The sequence below is a fragment of the Somniosus microcephalus genome, chromosome 12 (genome assembly GCF_052327205.1).
Source record: "Somniosus microcephalus isolate GS21.2 chromosome 12, FLI_Smic_1.0, whole genome shotgun sequence".
Lineage (NCBI taxonomy): Eukaryota > Metazoa > Chordata > Chondrichthyes > Squaliformes > Somniosidae > Somniosus > Somniosus microcephalus.
The window spans coordinates 6,700,800-6,718,063 of NC_140998.1; the positions used below are offsets into that span (position 1 = coordinate 6,700,800).

Sequence of the window (17,264 nt, forward strand, 5' to 3'; positions counted from 1 at the left end):
TTCTGAGGCTGTGACCCCTGGTTCTAGACTCCCCAGCCAGGGGAAACATCCTCCCTGCATCTACCCTGTCATGCCCTGTAAGAATTTTGTATGTTTCAATGAGATCACCTCTCATTCTTCTAAACTCCAGAGAATATAGGCCTAGTCTACTCAATCTGTCCTCATAGGACAATCCCCCATCCCAGGAACCAGTCTGGTGGGTGAACCTTCGTTGCACTCCCTCTGTGGCAAGTACATCCTTCCTTAGGTAAGGACACCAAAACTCCAGGCGTGGTCTCACCAGAGCCCTATATAATTGCAGTAAGATATCTTTACTCTTATACTCAAATCCTCTTGTATTAAAGGCCAATATACCATTTGCTTTCTTAATTGCTTGCTGTACCTGTTTGTTAACTTTCAGTGATTTGTGTACAAGGACACCCAGGTCCCTCTGAACACCAACATTTCCCAATCTCTGCTTTTCTATTTTTCCTACCAAAGTGGATGACTTCACAATTCTCCACATTATATTCCATTTGCCATGTTCTTGCCCACTCACTTAGCCCGTCTATATCCCCTTGAAGCCTCCTCACAACTTACATTCCCACCCAGCTTTGTATCATCAGCATATTTGGTCCCCTTATCCAGATCATTGATGTAGATTGTGAATAGTTGAGGCCCAAGCACTGAGCCTTGCGGTACCCCACTAGTTACAGCCTGCCAAACGAAAATGACCCGTTTATTCCTACTCTCTGTTTTCTGTCCGTTAACCAATCCACAATCCATGCTAGTATATTACCCCCAATCCCATGAGCCCTAATTTTGTTTAATAACCTCTTGTGTGGCACCTTATTGAAAGCCTTCTGAAAATCCAAATACACCACACCCACTGGTTGCCCCTTATCTATTCTGCTAGTTACAACCTCAAAAAACTCTAATAATCTGTGTTGACTCTGCCCAATCCTATTATTTTCTAAGTGGCCTGTTACCACGTCCTTAATAATAGATTCTAGCATTTTCCCTACTACTGATGTCAGGCTAACTGGTCTGTAGTTCCCCGTTTTCTCTCTTCCGCCTTTCTTAAATAGTGGGGTTACATTTGCCACCTTCCAATCCGTGGGAACCGTTCCAGAATCTAGGGAATTTTGGACGATGACAACCAATGCATCCACTACCTCTATATTTTTGGGCAGGAGCCCAGAGAACTCCCCTGGCTGTCGTCGAATAGTGCCGTGGGGTCTTTAACATTCACCTGAACAGGCAGATGGGGGTCTCGGATCATTTTCAGATCCTGTGGCGTTCCCTCAGTACTGCACTGAAGCACAGTGAGAACTTGGTGTAGACCCCAGATACAAAAGTTAGGAAGTTATGATAAACCTTTATACAACACTGGTTAGGCCCCAGCTAGAGTATTGTGGCCCATTCTGGGCACCACTTTAGGAAGAATGTCAGGGTCTTGGAGAGGGTGTGGAGGAGATTGACCAGAATGGTACCAGGGATGAGGGACTTCAGTGATGTGGAGAAGTTGGGGTTGTTCTCCTTAGAGCAGAGAAGGTTAAAAGATTAGATAGAGGTATTCAAAATTATGAAGGGTTTTGATAGAGTAACTAAGGAGAAACCGTTTCCACTGGCAGGAGGGTCGGTGACCAGAGGACACAGATTGAAGGAGTTTGGATAAAAGAACCAGAGAGGAATGAAGGAGAAATTGTTTTACGCAACGAGTTGTTGTGATCTGGAATGCACTGCCTGAAAGTGAGAGGAAAGAGTTAATATGAAGGCAGGAAATTTTAAATAAAAACTGAAACGTCTGGAAATGGGCAGCAGGTCTGATGGCATCTGAAGGAAGGGGGTCCTCGGGCGTCCTGCAAACATTGTTCTGGGCTGGGGAGCAGAAAAGCAGACAGGGTTCCTACTCCTGAATACTGTCCAGTGACTCCTGCTGGACTACTTGGTGTGTGTGGACATTGGCTGAGGTTAGGACTGGGCTTGGCTGTGATGCTCCCTTACCTCCGCCCCCCCGCCCTCCGCCCCCCTCCCCCTCATCACTTGCTAACACTCGCTGTCAAAGGTCACAGGTGAAGAATGACCCGCCCCTGGGCAGCTGGCACCTATGGAACGTTGCCCCAGTGGGAACTTTGAGAGGACCAAAATTGGGGGAGGGGAAAGAAACTGTAAACTAGAACAATTGTAAGGTTCATAATACAGTAAAAAACCAAGCTGAATATAGAAAGTACAGAGGAGATCTAAAAAGAGAATAACAAGGGCCAAGAGTGTGTATGAGAATAGATTAGTGGCTAATATAGAAGGGAACCCAAAGGTCTTTTATAAAAATATAAATAGTGGAAGGGTGGGGCCGATTTGGGACCAAAAAGGAGACCTTCTTGCGGAGGCAGAGGGCATGGCTGAGGTTAACCTCAGTCGTGGGGAAGCTTTTAGAAATGATATTCCAGGACAAAATTAACAGTCACTTGGACAAGTGTGGATTAACTAAGGAAAGCCAGCACAGATTTGTTAAAGGCAAATCGTGTTCAACTAACTTGATTTGAGTTTTTTGATGAGGTAACAGAGAAGGGTTGATGTGGTGTACATGGACTTCCAAAAGGCGTTTGATAAAGTGCCACATAATAGGCTTGCCAGCAAAGTTGAAGCCCATGGAATAAAAGGGACAGTGGCAGCATGGATACGAAATTGGCTGAGTGACAGGAAACAGAGAGTAGTGGTGAACGGTTGTTTTTCAGACTGGAGGAAGGTATACAGTGGTGTTTCCCAGGGGTCGGTACTAGGACCACTGCTTTTCTTGATAAGAACATAAGAATTAGGAACAGGAGTAGGCCATACGGCCCCTCGAGACCTGCTCCAGCAGTCAAAAAGATCAGGCTGATCTTTGACCTCAACTCCACTTTCCTGCTCCATCCCCATATCCCTTGATTCCCCTAAAGTCCAAAAAATCTATCGATCTCAGCCTTGAATATACTCAAAGACTCAGCATCCACAGCCCTCTGGGGTAGAGAATGCCAAAGATTCACCACCCTCTGAGTGAAGAAATTCTTCCTCATCTCAGTCTTAAATGGTTGATCCCTTATCCTGAGTCTATGCTCCCTAGTTCTAGATTCTCCAGCCAGGTATCAGACAACTTATGGTGTACGGCGCAAGATGCCCTGCTCCAGAAAGATTTGGCCAGTTTAAGTTACCTCAAAGCCCAATGTTCTATTTTTGGGGGAAAATGTCATTGAACTGGCTTAATACGCAGGCTGCAAACAGAGAGGAAGTGGTTCGTTCTATCAGGAGCAAGGCAGAGTAAATGTGATGCTTACTGTTGCACACAATTCTAGTAGGGGCCATTAAAGATGACATAAGCCTCTGATGGCGAATCCCAAGCCCCCTGAGAGGTATCATTTCAAGCACTGTACACAACCACGCATTTTGCATACATGTTTTCTTTGTGCCAAAGTTGCATGTCACACTTTTCTTCTGGAGGTGATGGTTGGTGGACCTGGGAAAGTGAACAAATGTCCCAGCTTGCAGCCCAATACCGTATCTTGCTGTTAGGGAGTTTCTTATTGGGGTTAGCAGCCTTCCATGCAGAGGTTAGCCCAGATCTACTGGGAACCAATCGCTCCCCAGTGATATATATTAATGACTTGGACTTGGGTGTACAGGGCACAATTTCAAAATTTGCGGATGACACAAAACTTGGAAGTTTAGTGAACAGTGAGGAGGATAGTGATAGACTTCAAGAGGACATAGACAGGCTGGTGGAATGGGCGGACACGTGGCAGATGAAATTGAACACAGAAAAGTGCGAAGTGATACATTTTGATAAGGAGAACAAGGAGGGGCAATATAAACTAAAGGGTACAATCCTAATGGGGATGCATGAGCAGAGAGACCCTGGGGGTATATGTGCACAAATCGTTGAAGGTGGCAGGGCAGGTTGAGAAAGCAGTTAAAAAAGCATACGGGATCCTGGGCTTCATAAATAGAAGAAGTCACACAACACCAGGTTATAGTCCAACAGTTTTATTTGAAATCACAAGCTTTCGGAGCGCTGCTCCTTCGTCAGGTGAAGTGGAGAGATGCATAAAGACACAGCTTATATAGTCAGAGAATAATGGCAGATGATTACAGGTAATCTTTCTAACTGCCATTTATCACACCTCGGCAGAGAGATAATCACAGCAATCAAAGGTGTGAATGGTGTCCAAACAGGTCAGTCAGGAAAACATTACATCAAAGAACAATGAGGTGGGGTCACAAGGGGTCAAATGTTACAGACCCCAGCATCTGCAACATTTGACCCCTTGTGACCCCACCTCATTGTTCTTTGATGTAATGTTTTCCTGACTGACCTGTTTGGACACCATTCACACCTTTGATTGCTGTGATTATCTCTCTGCCGAGGTGTGATAAATGGCAGTTAGAAAGATTACCTGTAATCATCTGGCATTATTCTCTGACTATATAAGCTGTGTCTTTATGCATCTCTCCATTCACCTGACGAAGGAGCAGCGCTCCCAAAGCTTGTGATTTCAAATAAAACTGTTGGACTATAACCTGGTGTTGTGTGACTTCTTACATTTGTCCACTCCAGTCCAACACCGACATCTCCACACCATTCATAAATAGAGGCATAGAGCTCGATTTTCATTGAGCCGTGGACTCAGGCTTGGAGGTGTGCGGGGGGTTAAAAATCGCAAAATCTGGCGGGCGGGACCCCCCACCGCCTGGTTCCTGACTCCGAGCAATTTTAACTTGGGCGTGTCTGATGGTCCCGACTCCGTCCCACATCCAAAAGGCGGGACTGGTCTTTAAGGCCCTTAACAACCACTAAATGGCCTCTATAATCCTATTTTGAAAGGCCCTTGCGAATTTAACCCTTTTCCCACATGAAACACGCCTGCTGGGAAACACGAATGTGAAACCTGACGGGAGCACTATTGGATTGCAGACTATCAACTGCAGTCAACCATTAAAGAGGAGATTTGATCAGCCATGATTTGCAGGTGGCAAGACTTAGTGGTCTCAGGTCTGGGGCAACTTTTAGAAGGCTTAACCACACCTGTGGAAGGTTGGAGCCTCACACCCATCTCAGCGTGACTTCCTGGGAAACCCCTCTCGCCACCTTCACTCAGCGCTTCCTCAACGGAGGCATATACCAGAAGCATGGGAGCCATTTATTTCCTTCACTTCTGGGCATTAGATGAGCTCGAGCACCAGCCGCGGCACCAGCAAAACCATGAGCAACAGCAGCACCAACAGCAGGAGCATCAACAGGAACGGCAAGCTGCATTCACCCACCTGAAGATGCACAGGCCAGAAGGCGCCAGCGCGCGACAACATTGCTGCCCAGGATGCAAGGGACGCACTCACCCTGGCCAGATTTGCTTAGCCTAATCAAACACTTTTGCCTTGCAGCTTCTTATCAGAGCATCGACAATGGCCAAGAACCAGAGGATTCCTAGCACTCTGACCACCATACTGACAGTTGCAAGTATGCCTAAGCCCTCAATGTGGAAGTCCCACTAGCGAAATGACAGACGATACAACTGCAACATTTGCCATCAGAAATTTTATGTACATTAACGAAGTGATGGCATTTTTGCAGTAAACACAAAATTGCACACAAGTGACTACCCTTGTGACTATTTGTGCAGAATTTTCCTCTTACACGTGCTCCTACGTGGTGTCTCTCCTGTGACTTCAGCAGATGTGGAGGCCCCTTGCTCACTTTGCTGCTGCTCCTGTCTCGACACCTTTGGCGGGCGTCCTCTGGGGTGGCGAGCCTGTGATGGCTCGTCAACAGTCTGCTGCTCCTGCGGCTGTGCAGGGGTTGAGACGCCCATCTCACTTGGGTGTGGACTCCGGTGGGGCTCTGACCGAGGGCTCTGCAGTGGCATGGAAGTCTGAGCGCTTGGAGAGGAGCTCCCACTTCCTTGAGGTCTGCCACCAACCACCCTCTCATGGGTCAGGTCCTCCTCAGCACCTGCAAGTGGCTGGAGAGCACCTTGCTGCACATCAGGGGGGCCATGGGGACCTGTATCTGCAATGGCAGTCCTACTCAGAAGGACTTTCATGAAGGTCTGGCTTCTCTGTTCAATAGATGCCCATCGCTCCTCAAGAGATGTCATTCTATTCTGAACAATGACCATCTTTTCCATACCCTGGCGACTAAGCTCCTCCATGGCCGTAGCCCTTCTCTCCTCTACCGTAGCCATCCTTTCCACGGAGGTTGCCATCCTTTCTGTGGTGATGCGTTCATGCGCCAATGACTCCACAAAGGCTCTGGTCATGGTCGCTATGGACTCCTCCATTCGCTCCACACTCGCAGCGACCCTAGAGACAAAACCTGCCAGAGACTCCTGCATCTGTTCCTGGAGTTCCATCACCGCTGATCTCATGGATGGACCCAGAGGCAGAGGGTCGACATGCTGCTGAGCCGAGCTGAGCTGTCAGAGTCCTGCGCCCTCGACTAGGACTCTCCACTGCTGTCCCTGTCTCCACAATCTGCTGATGCTCACTTGTGAGCTGTGATACACCAGGTGACAACACTACTCTATGTCCTGAAGGTCCCACAGAGGTGTGAGTGTCTGCGCTGGTGCTGGGTGCGCTGAATTCTGGTGACGTTGTGCCCTCAGAGGTTGCAGCTTCCTCTGAGGAGTCTGGCTGCTCAGCCTCTTCTTCCTGGCTAGGGGGGACGGATGCTTGTGATGGTTCTGTGGGGGAGTAAAGGAAAGAGTCAGAGATGTGATGCAAAGGCTACATGCACATAGCTTTTTGCAGATGCTCATAAGTGCATCTGTTACAGCTTCACAATCATTATCAGCGACTCATGCAATGTCAAAGAGAGAGATGGGAAACTTTTCTGTCACCAGCTTGCTGTGTTACACCCGTCTGTCCGTCCCCCATGCGCGAATCATCCCCAATGCCCATAATTTCCAGGACGGCCTCCTCCCAGGGGGTCAGGTGGGCTATTGAGGCTGTCCCTCCTCCTGTCCTGGCACGCTCTCTTTTGTTATGAGCTCTCTTTTCCTGCAATGAGGGAGACAAGTGGAGGTTGAGTGAGAATGAAGGAATGAGTGTAGAGATTGCACAGCATAGATACTTAGAAGGAGACAAAGATGGAGTGAGGTTGCAAGACCAAGGGCCCTCCCTGTGTGTTATCAGTTGTGTTCAAAGCATCAGAGTGAGAGGGAGTGTGAGGGCTGCATGGTCGAATAGTTATGTGAGCATAGAGAGAGAGGGAATGGGTAAGGGTGCATGGATGTCAGTGTCAAGTGGGATGTGGAGGAAGAGATTGCTGAAGCTGAGTGCTGGTGAGGAAAGGCAATGGGGATCAGATTGAGGGTGATGGGAAATTCATACTCACTTTTCCAGTGTGCTGAAGGTCATGAAATCTTTTCCTGCACTGTGTCCAGGTTCTGCGGGTGACTCCCAAGGAGTTGATCACCTCAGCCACCTGCATCCACACTGCCTTGGTCTGAGTGGGAGGCCTCTTTCTCCCTGATGAAGGGAAGAGCACCGCCCTGTTGGCCCTAGCCCATCCACTAATGCCTGCAGTGCCGCCTCGTCAAAGCGAGGAGCTGATCTGGCCCTCCTGCTTGTCATATTTGCTGCAGCTCCCTCACACTGCACAGTCAAGAAGCTTGGCAGTCTGCAGAAGAAGCAAGGCTTGCTGTGGACCTTAAATGCAGCAGCAATGATGATGTCATCGGAGGGGACTTTCAGTCATGAAAAACCCATTTGCAAAGGCTTCCCACAGGCTGGAAATCAATTGGCCACTTAAGTTAAAATTGCTTCAATCTCCCACATCCATTTAGATTCGTGTGGGAAACACGAAATTCAGATAACACAACACCATCCCGCACCCGAGTTAAAATCCCCCCCATAGAGTACAAAAGCAAGGAAGTTATTGATGAACCTTTATAAAACACTGGTTTGGCCTCAACTGGAGTATTGTGTCCAATTCTGGGCATCGCACTTTAGGAAGGGTGTGAAGGCCTTAGAGAGGGGCAGAAAAGAGTTACAAGAATGGTTCCAGGGATGAGGGACTTCAGTTACGTGGATAGACTGGAGAAGCTGGGGTTGTTCTCCTTAGAGCAGAGAAGATTAAGAGGAGATTTGATAGAGGTGTTCAAAATCATGATGGGTCCAGACAGAGTCGATAGAGAGAAACCAGGCAGAAGGGGAAGGGTCGGGAACCAGAGGACACAGATTCAAGGTGGTCGGCAAAAGAACCAAAGGCGATGTGAGGAAAAACTTTTTTACGCAGCGAGTGGTTAGGATCTGGAATGCACTGCCTGAGAGGGTGGTGGAGGCAGATTCAATTGTGGCTTTCACAAGGGTGTTGGACAAGTGCCTGAAGGAAAAAAACTTGGCAGGGTTACAGGTAAAGGACGGGGGAGTGGGACGAGCTGAAGTGCTCTTGCAGAGAGCCGGCATGGGCTTGATGGGCCGAATAGCCTCCTTCAGTGCTGTAACCATACATACTATTCTATGACGGGGGAAGCAGATTCAATAGTAACTTTCAAAAGGTAATTGGATAAATACATAAAACAGAAAACATTGCAGGAGAATGGGGAAAGAGCGGGGGAGTGGGACTAATTGGAGAGCTCTGTCAGGGAGCCGGCACAGGCACGATGGGCCGAATGGTCTCCTAGGATTCTATGAAGTAACAACTAGGCAGGGTTTGTGGCTCTTTTCACTCTTACAAGTTTGAGAACTTCTGTTGGAGACCCCAAATATACACACACTTGGGCAAACCGACAGTCAAGACCCAATACAAAGCAAACTTCAAGCAGCAACTGGAACTTACCAAAGCAGTTGCCTCTGTGGGGCACAAACATTTTGGAGGCGGAGGCGATGTGAAGCTCCGCCGCAATGAGCGCCTTAATGATGAGGTCCTCGATCTGAGCCATTAAAGCTGCACGGAGGGAACAGGAGACACACAATGGAAACAGCCTCAATCCACAATCTACACAACACACCAACCCCGTCCACCAAACATGGTTACTGCAGCGCCAGATAAAACATTACATAAGAACACAAGAAATCGGAGCAGGAGTCGGCCATTTGGCCCCTCGAGCCTGCTCCGCCATTCAATAAGAGGAGCGTGTCTGATCTTCTACCTCATCTCCACTTTCCTGCACTATCCCCATATCCCTTGATTCCCTTAATATCCAAAAATCTATCGATCTCTGTCTTGAATATACTCAACGACTGAGCCTCCACAGCCCTCTGGGGTAGAGAATTCCAAAGATTCACCACCCTCTGAGTGAAGAAATTTCTCCTCATCTCAGTCCTAAATGGCCGACCCCTTATTCTGAGACTGTGACCCCTGGTTCTAGACTCCACAGCCAAGGGAAACATCCTCCCTGCATCTACCCTGACAAGCCCTGTAAGAATTTTGTATGTTTCAATGAGATCACCTCTCATTCTTCTAAACTCTAGAGAATATAGGCCTAGTCTACTCAATCTCTCCTCATAGGACAATCCCCCCATCCCAGGAACCAGTCTGGTGAATCTTCGTTGCACTCCCTCTATGGCAAGTATATCCTTCCTTAGGTAAGGAGACCAAAACTGTACACAATACTCCAGGTGTGGTCTCACCTTATGCTCAAATCCTCTTGTAATAAAGGCCAACATACTACAGTATTTGCTTTCCTAATTGCTTGCTGTACCTGCATGTTAACTTTCAGTGATTCGTGTACAAGGACACCCAGGTCCCTCTGAACACCAACATTTCCCAATCTCTCACCATTTAAAAAATACTCTGCTTTTCTATTTGCCCTACCAAAGTGGATAACTTCACATTTCTCCACATTATATTCCATCTGCCATGTTCTTGCCCACTCACTTAGCCTGTCTATATCCCCTTGAAGCCTCTTTACAACTTACATTCCTTGCTGAGGTACCACATCGTGGGGCTGCACCCCCCCCACCCCCCCCCCCAACGAATTGCCCACCAGCACCACCGGGGTGTTGCCCAGAAATAAAAACAGAAAATGCTGGAAATACTCAGCAGCTCAGGCAGCATCTGTGGAGAGAGAAACCTGATGAAAGGTCATCGACCAGAAACGTTAACTCTGTTTCTCTCTCCACAGATGCTACCTGATCTGTTGAGTATTTCCAGCATTTCCTGTTTTTATTTCAGATTTCCAGCATCCGCAGTATCTTGCTTTTGTGTTAGTGTTGCCCAGAAAGCTTTGTTCTCCGAGCTTCTTAGTTGTGCGCAGAACTCAGAGGGCGCCTTGTAGCATCAGCCGGGCAGACCTGGTCCAGCAGTGGTGCCCACACAGCTCCACGGTAAAGGACAAGCCCACGATCGGATCCGTCAATCAGCTGCTAAGCTCAAGTCCCTCTGACAGTCATTACTCGGACAGGGTTTACAGCTTTGGCCTTCTTCATTCAAAATCTCTCCCATCTCCGATAGGTGGACAACCCCCTCCCTGCGGCTGAAGAACAGGATGGGTGAATTTGGTAAAGGGTCAGATCCCTTTCCCACCCGAGTCGAGCAGGAATGTACAGGGAGACAGCAAAGGGCCAGAATTTTTGAAGCGCTCCGATAGCAATAAACAATGTAACTTGACGACGCGCCCTGCAGGAGGCGCGGCTCACCGGCCGTGTCGGTTCCCTCCTGCTTCAGGTACCGTAGCATGGCACTCATGCTCCACTTGTTCCCGTAATCCTCCACCTCTGGGTCATCACAGCTGGAAATGACAGAATAACAACATGGGTCAATTAGGTGGAGTGCTCAGAGTCAGGAACTGTGTGCCCTGTTCAAACTGCGATTTCTCCACACCGAGACGCAGGGCCTGTGGAAAACAAGAAAGAATTTGCATTTATATAGCGCCTTTCATGACCTCAAGACGTCCCAAAGCTCCTTTACAGCCATTTAAGTACTTTCTGTAGGTAATAAACAATGAGGAAGATAGTGATAGACTTCAAGAGGACATAGACAGGCTGGTGGAATGGGCAGACACGTGGCAGATGAAATTTAACGCAGAAAAGTGTGAGGTGATACATTTTGGTAGGGAGAATGAGGAGAGACAATACCAACTAAATGGTACAATTTTACAGGGGGTGCAGGAACAGAGAGAGCTGGGGGTGTTTTTGAAGGTGGCAGGACAGGTTAACAAAGCAGTTAATAAAGCACATGGGATGGTGGGTCTTATAAACAGAAGCTTTATAAAAAGCCAGGAAGTTATGGTAAACGTTTATAAAACACTGGCTCGGCCCCAGCTGGCGTATTGTGTCCAATTCCGGGCACCACACTTTAGGAAAGATGTGAAGGCTTTGGAGAGGGTGCAGCAGAGATTTACTGGAATGGTTCCAGGGATGAGGGATTACAGTTACATGGACAGACTGGAGAAGCTGGGGTTGGAGAAGGCTAAGAGGAGATTTGCTAGAGGTGTTTAAAATCATGAAGGGTTTAGACAGAGTAAATAAAGAGAAACTGTTTCCAGTGGCGGAAGGGTCGATAACCAGAGGACACAGATTTAAGGTGATTGGCAAAAGAACCAGAGGCGACATGAGGAAAAACATTTTTTACGCAGCGAGTGGTTGGATTTGGAACGCGCTGCCTGATAGGGCGGTGGAGGCAGATTCAATACCAGCCTTCAAAAGGGAATTGGATAAATACTTTAGGAGAAAAAATTGCAGGGATATGGGGAAAGAGTGGGGAGTGGGACTAACGGGATAGAGCCGGCACAGACTCGATGGGCCGAACGGCCTCCTTCTGTGCTGTACTATTCTATTCTATGATTCTATCTTGGATGTCTGACAAGTAGCGTGACAAATCAGAGACAGTGGAGGGGTCCAGAGAGGTGGTGGCGAGGTAGAGCTGGGTGTTGTCACCCAAGCGAGATTGCCCAATTTGCCCTGAATTCCTTCTGTTTATTATCAATCTCCGAAAGCGTTATACAATGCAGACATTTGGAATTATACCAACACTTTAAACCTGATGGAATTAATAAAACATTCCACAAAATGTATGTGTTGGAATTGCAATGTCTATCATAATGGTCATTGATGGACCCTTCACTTCACTTTGAAATCTGAGCTCCTCCCCTTCACATATATAAATGTGGGTCCTGTTACTCTGTGCAGCCTTGATTTCAAGATAATCAGAATCAAAGCCACGCTAAAAAACATTCCATTGGGTTTATCAAACAGGCCATTTTCATTTCATGAAAGGTTTCTTTTTATCCCAAATATAATGAATGACTCAGAACTCGCCAGCTGGAGATCACTCTGGTTGGTGCCATTTTACAAGTAAAAATTTCCACTTATTGCCACAAGGGTCAGCATCAAATACTCCCAGGGCAGGTACACCACAGGTTAGATACAGAGTAAAGCTCCCTCTACACTGTCCCATCAAACACTCCCAGGGCAGCACGGGTTAGATACAGAGTAAAGCTCCCTCTACACTGTCCCATCAAACACTCCCGGGGCAGGTACAGCACGGGTTAGATACAGAGTAAAGCTCCCTCTACACTGTCCCATCAAACACTCCCAGGGCAGGTACAGCACGGGTTAGATAGAGTAAAGCTCCCTCTACACTGTCCCCATCAAACACTCCCAGGGCAGGTACAGCACGGGTTAGATACAGAGTAAAGCTCCCTCTACACTGTCCCATCAAACACTCCCAGGGCAGGTACAGCACGGGTTAGATACAGAGTAAAGCTCCCTCTACACTGTTCCATCAAACACTCCCAGGGCAGGTACAGCACGGGTTAGATACAGAGTAAAGCTCCCTCTACACTGTCCCATCAAACACTCCCGGGGCAGGTACAGCACGGGTTAGATACAGAGTAAAGCTCCCTCTACACTGTCCCATCAAACACTCCCAGGGCAGGTACAGCACGGGTTAGATAGAGTAAAGCTCCCTCTACACTGTCCCCATCAAACACTCCCAGGGCAGGTACAGCACGGGTTAGATACAGAGTAAAGCTCCCTCTACACTGTCCCATCAAACACTCCCAGGGCAGGTACAGCACGGGTTAGATACAGAGTAAAGCTCCCTCTTCACTGTCCCATCAAACACTCCCAGGGCAGGTACAGCACGGGTTAGATACAGAGTAAAGCTCCCTCTACACTGTCCCATCAAACACTCCCAGGGCAGGTACAGCACGGGTTAGATACAGAGTAAAGCTCCCTCTGCACTGTCCCATCAAACACTCCCAGGGCAGGTGCAGCACTGGTTAGATACAGAGTAAAGCTCCCTCTACACTGTCCCATCAAACACTCCCAGGGCAGGTACAGCACTGGTTAGATACAGAGTAAAGCTCCCTCTACACTGTCCCATCAAACACTCCCAGGACAGGTACAGCACGGGTTAGATACAGAGTAAAGCTCGCTCTACACTGTCCCATCAAACACTCCCAGGGCAGGTACAGCACGGGTTAGATACAGAGTAAAGCTCCCTCTACACTGTCCCATCAAACACTCCCAGGGCAGGTACAGCACGGGTTAGATACAGAGTAAAGCTCCCTCTACACTGTCCCGTCAAACACTCCCAGGGCAGGTACAGCACGGGTTAGATACAGAGTAAAGCTCCCTCTACACTGTCCCATCAAACACTCCCGGGGCAGGTACAGCACGTGTTAGATACAGAGTAAAGCTCCCGCTACACGGTCCCATCAAACAGTCCCAGGGCAGGTACAGCACGGGTTAGATACAGAGTAAAGCTCCCTCTACACTGTCCCATCAAACACTCCCAGGGCAGGTACAGCACGGGTTAGATACAGAGTAAAGCTCCCTCTACACTGTCCCATCAAACACTCCCAGGGCAGGTACAGCACGGGTTAGATACAGAGTAAAGCTCCCTCTACACTGTCCCATCAAACAATCCCGGGGCAGGTACAGCACGGGTTCGATACAGAGTAAAGCTCCCTCTACACTGCTCCATCAAACACTCCCAGGGCAGGTACAGCACGGGTTAGATACAGAGTAAAGCTCCCTCTACACTGTCCCATCAAACACTCCCAGGGCAGGTACAGCACGGGTTAGATACAGAGTAAAGCGCCCTCTACACTGTCCCATCAAACACTCCCGGGGCAGGTACAGCACGGGTTAGATACAGAGTAAAGCTCCCTCTGCACTGTCCCATCAAACACTCCCGGGGCAGGTACAGCACGGGTTAGATACAGAGTAAAGCTCCCTCTACACTATCCCATTAAACACTCCCGGGGCAGCACGGGTTAGATACAGAGTAAAGCTCCCTCTACACTGTCCCATCAAACACTCCCGGGGCAGGTACAGCACGGGTTAGATACAGAGTAAAGCTCCCTCTACACTGTCCCATCAAACACTCCCGGGGCAGCACGGGTTAGATACAGAGTAAAGCTCCCTCTACACTGTCCCATCAAACACTCCCGGGGCAGGTACAGCACGGGTTAGATACAGAGTAAAGCTCCCTCTACACTGTCCCATCAAACACTCCCAGGGCAGGTACAGCACGGGTTAGATAGAGTAAAGCTCCCTCTACACTGTCCCCATCAAACACTCCCAGGGCAGGTACAGCACGGGTTAGATACAGAGTAAAGCTCCCTCTACACTGTCCCATCAAACACTCCCAGGGCAGGTACAGCACGGGTTAGATACACAGTAAAGCTCCCTCTACACTGTCCCCATCAAACACTCCCAGGGCAGGTACAGCACGGGTTAGATACAGAGTAAAGCTCCCTCTGCACTGTCCCATCAGACACTCCCAGGGCAGGTACAGCACAGGTTAGATACAGAGTAAAGCTCCCTCTACACTGTCCCATCAAACACTCCCAGGGCAGGTACAGCACGGGTTAGATACAGAGTAAAGCTCCCTCTACACTGTCCCATCAAACACTCCCAGGGCAGGTACAGCACGGGTTAGATACAGAGTAAAGCTCCCTCTACACTGTCCCATCAAACACTCCCAGGGCAGGTACAGCACGGGTTAGATACAGAGTAAACCTCCCTCTACACTGTCCCCATCAAACACTCCCAGGGCAGATACAGCACAGGTTAGATACAGAGTAAAGCTCCCTCTACACTGTCCCATCAAACACTCCCAGGGCAGGTACAGCAGGGGTTAGATACAGAGTAAAGCTCCCTCTACACTGTCCCATCAAACACTCCCAGGGCAGGTACAGCACGGGTTAGATACAGAGTAAAGCTCCCTCTACACTGTCCCATCAAACACTCCCAGGGCAGGTACAGCACGGGTTAGATACAGAGTTGGACATTACCTGACGTAGTCGCGGCTTTTCTTGTTGATGCTGTAGTTGGTGAGGTGCATGAACTGGTTCTTGATGTTTCGTGTTCCACGGTCGTACTTTACCGTAGCAAACCTATTAAAAAGAAAGTAGAGATTGGAGTTACATTCCCATGCTGGGGAGCAGTAGGAAACACACAAACGCCCCTCTCCACTCAGGGCCTGGTTCCCAACAAAAAGTCTTCATCCAGCTACTGTGGAAAATTCAGGAGCAAGTTACTCCCCTGGTTCTAAGTGTTTGCAGTTTCAATCTTTCTTCCCAGGCTAGCCTGCAGTGGGTTACAGACTGAAACCTAATGGAGGGTTTAGACAAGGTCAACTGTCGGTCTCCAACTGCTACACTGACTGCGATCAGCTAACTCTGCAAAGGGCAGGTACTGGCCTGTATGGCTCAGTACCAAACTAGGCAGCGCACCTCGGCACCTGCTTACCGGGATTATTAATTTTCCCATCTTCAGGGCAGAAACAGAATAAGTTGTGTTAGAATAAGAGAAAGACACAGGAAAACAGAAACCCAGGGTGCACACAGAGCGGATACAGGAGAACAGAAACCCAGGGTGCACACAGAGCGGATACAGGGGGGACAGAAACCCAGAGTGCACACAGTGCGGATACAGGAGAACAGAAACCCAGGGTGCACACAGAGCGGATACAGGAGAACAGAAACCCAGGGTGCACACAGAGCGGATACAGGGGGGACAGAAACCCAGGGTGCACACAGTGCGGATACAGGGGGGACAGAAACCCAGGGTGCACACAGTGCGGATACAGGAGAACAGAAACCCAGGGTGCACACAGAGCGGATACAGGAGAACAGAAACCCAGGGTGCACACAGAGCGGACGCAGGAGAACAGAAACCCAGGGTGCACACAGAGCGGACGCAGGAGAACAGAAACCCAGGGTGCACACAGAGCGGATACAGGAGAACAGAAACCCAGGGTGCACACAGTGCGGATACAGGGGGGACAGAAAACCAGGATGCACACCGAGCGGATACAGGGGGGACAGAAACCCAGGGTGCACACAGAGCGGATACAGGGGGACAGAAACCCAGGGTGCACACAGAGCGGATACAGGAGAACAGAAACCCAGGGTGCACACAGAGCGGACGCAGGAGAACAGAAACCCAGGGTGCACACAGTGTGGATACAGGAGAACAGAAACCCAGGGTGCACACAGAGCGGATACAGGAGAACAGAAACCCAGGGTGCACACAGTGCAGATACAGGAGAACAGAAACCCAGGGTGCACACCGTGCGGATACAGGGGGGACAGAAGCCCAGGGTGCACACAATGCAGATACAGGAGAACAGAAGCCCAGGGTGCACACAGTGTGGATACAGGGGAACAGAAACCCAGGGTGCACACAGTGCAGATACAGGAGAACAGAAACCCAGGGTGCACACAGAGTGGATACAGGGGGGACAGAAACCCAGGCTGCACAGAGAGCGGATACAGGAGAACAGGAACCCAGGGTGCACACAGAGCGGATACAGGAGAACAGAAACCCAGGGTGCACACCGAGCGGATACAGGAGAACAGAAACCCAGGGTGCACACCGAGCGGATACAGGAGAACAGAAACCCAGGGTGCACACAGAGCGGATACAGGAGAACAGAAACCCAGGGTGCACACAGAGCGGATACAGGGGGGACAGAGGCCCGACCAGTTCGGGGGAGAGCAGCAGCGGAGGAGGAGCTCGGCTTAAAAACCGGCGCGAAGACAGAGGCCCGACCAGTTCGGGGGAGAGCAGCAGCGGAGGAGGAGCCCGGCTTAAAAATCGGCGCGAAGACAGAGGCCCGACCAGTTCGGGGGAGAGCAGCAGCGGAGGAGGAGCCCGGTGTGGTAAACCACTTTTATCGTTCACTATCGTTACACTATGGTTATCACTGTTTATATCGTTACACTATGGTTATCACTGTTTACACTGTTGTATCACGACACAAGGTCACCTCTTGTCACGCTGTTATACCTGGGCTGACCACAGCTGACTCCGCCCCATGGCTCCGCCTGCTTGCCCAGGTATAAAGGTGGTCG

General features: G+C 49.3%; 1 protein-coding gene across 1 annotated transcript in view; it reads right to left on the reverse strand.

The window, feature by feature from the left end:
• Positions 1 to 8,309: 8,309 nt before the first annotated feature.
• The window catches only part of LOC147108998 (tubulin polyglutamylase TTLL5-like), a 104,971-nt gene continuing 96,016 nt past the window's right edge, over positions 8,310 to 17,264 (reverse strand). Inside the window, exons 10-12 of the mRNA XM_086002543.1 lie at positions 15,201 to 15,302; positions 10,594 to 10,685; positions 8,310 to 8,899 (exon numbers count right to left, since the gene is read on the reverse strand). Coding sequence (XP_085858669.1) covers positions 8,655 to 8,899; positions 10,594 to 10,685; positions 15,201 to 15,302 — 439 coding nt within the window. The 3' untranslated portion in view covers positions 8,310 to 8,654. The remainder of the gene's footprint in view (positions 8,900 to 10,593; positions 10,686 to 15,200; positions 15,303 to 17,264) is intronic.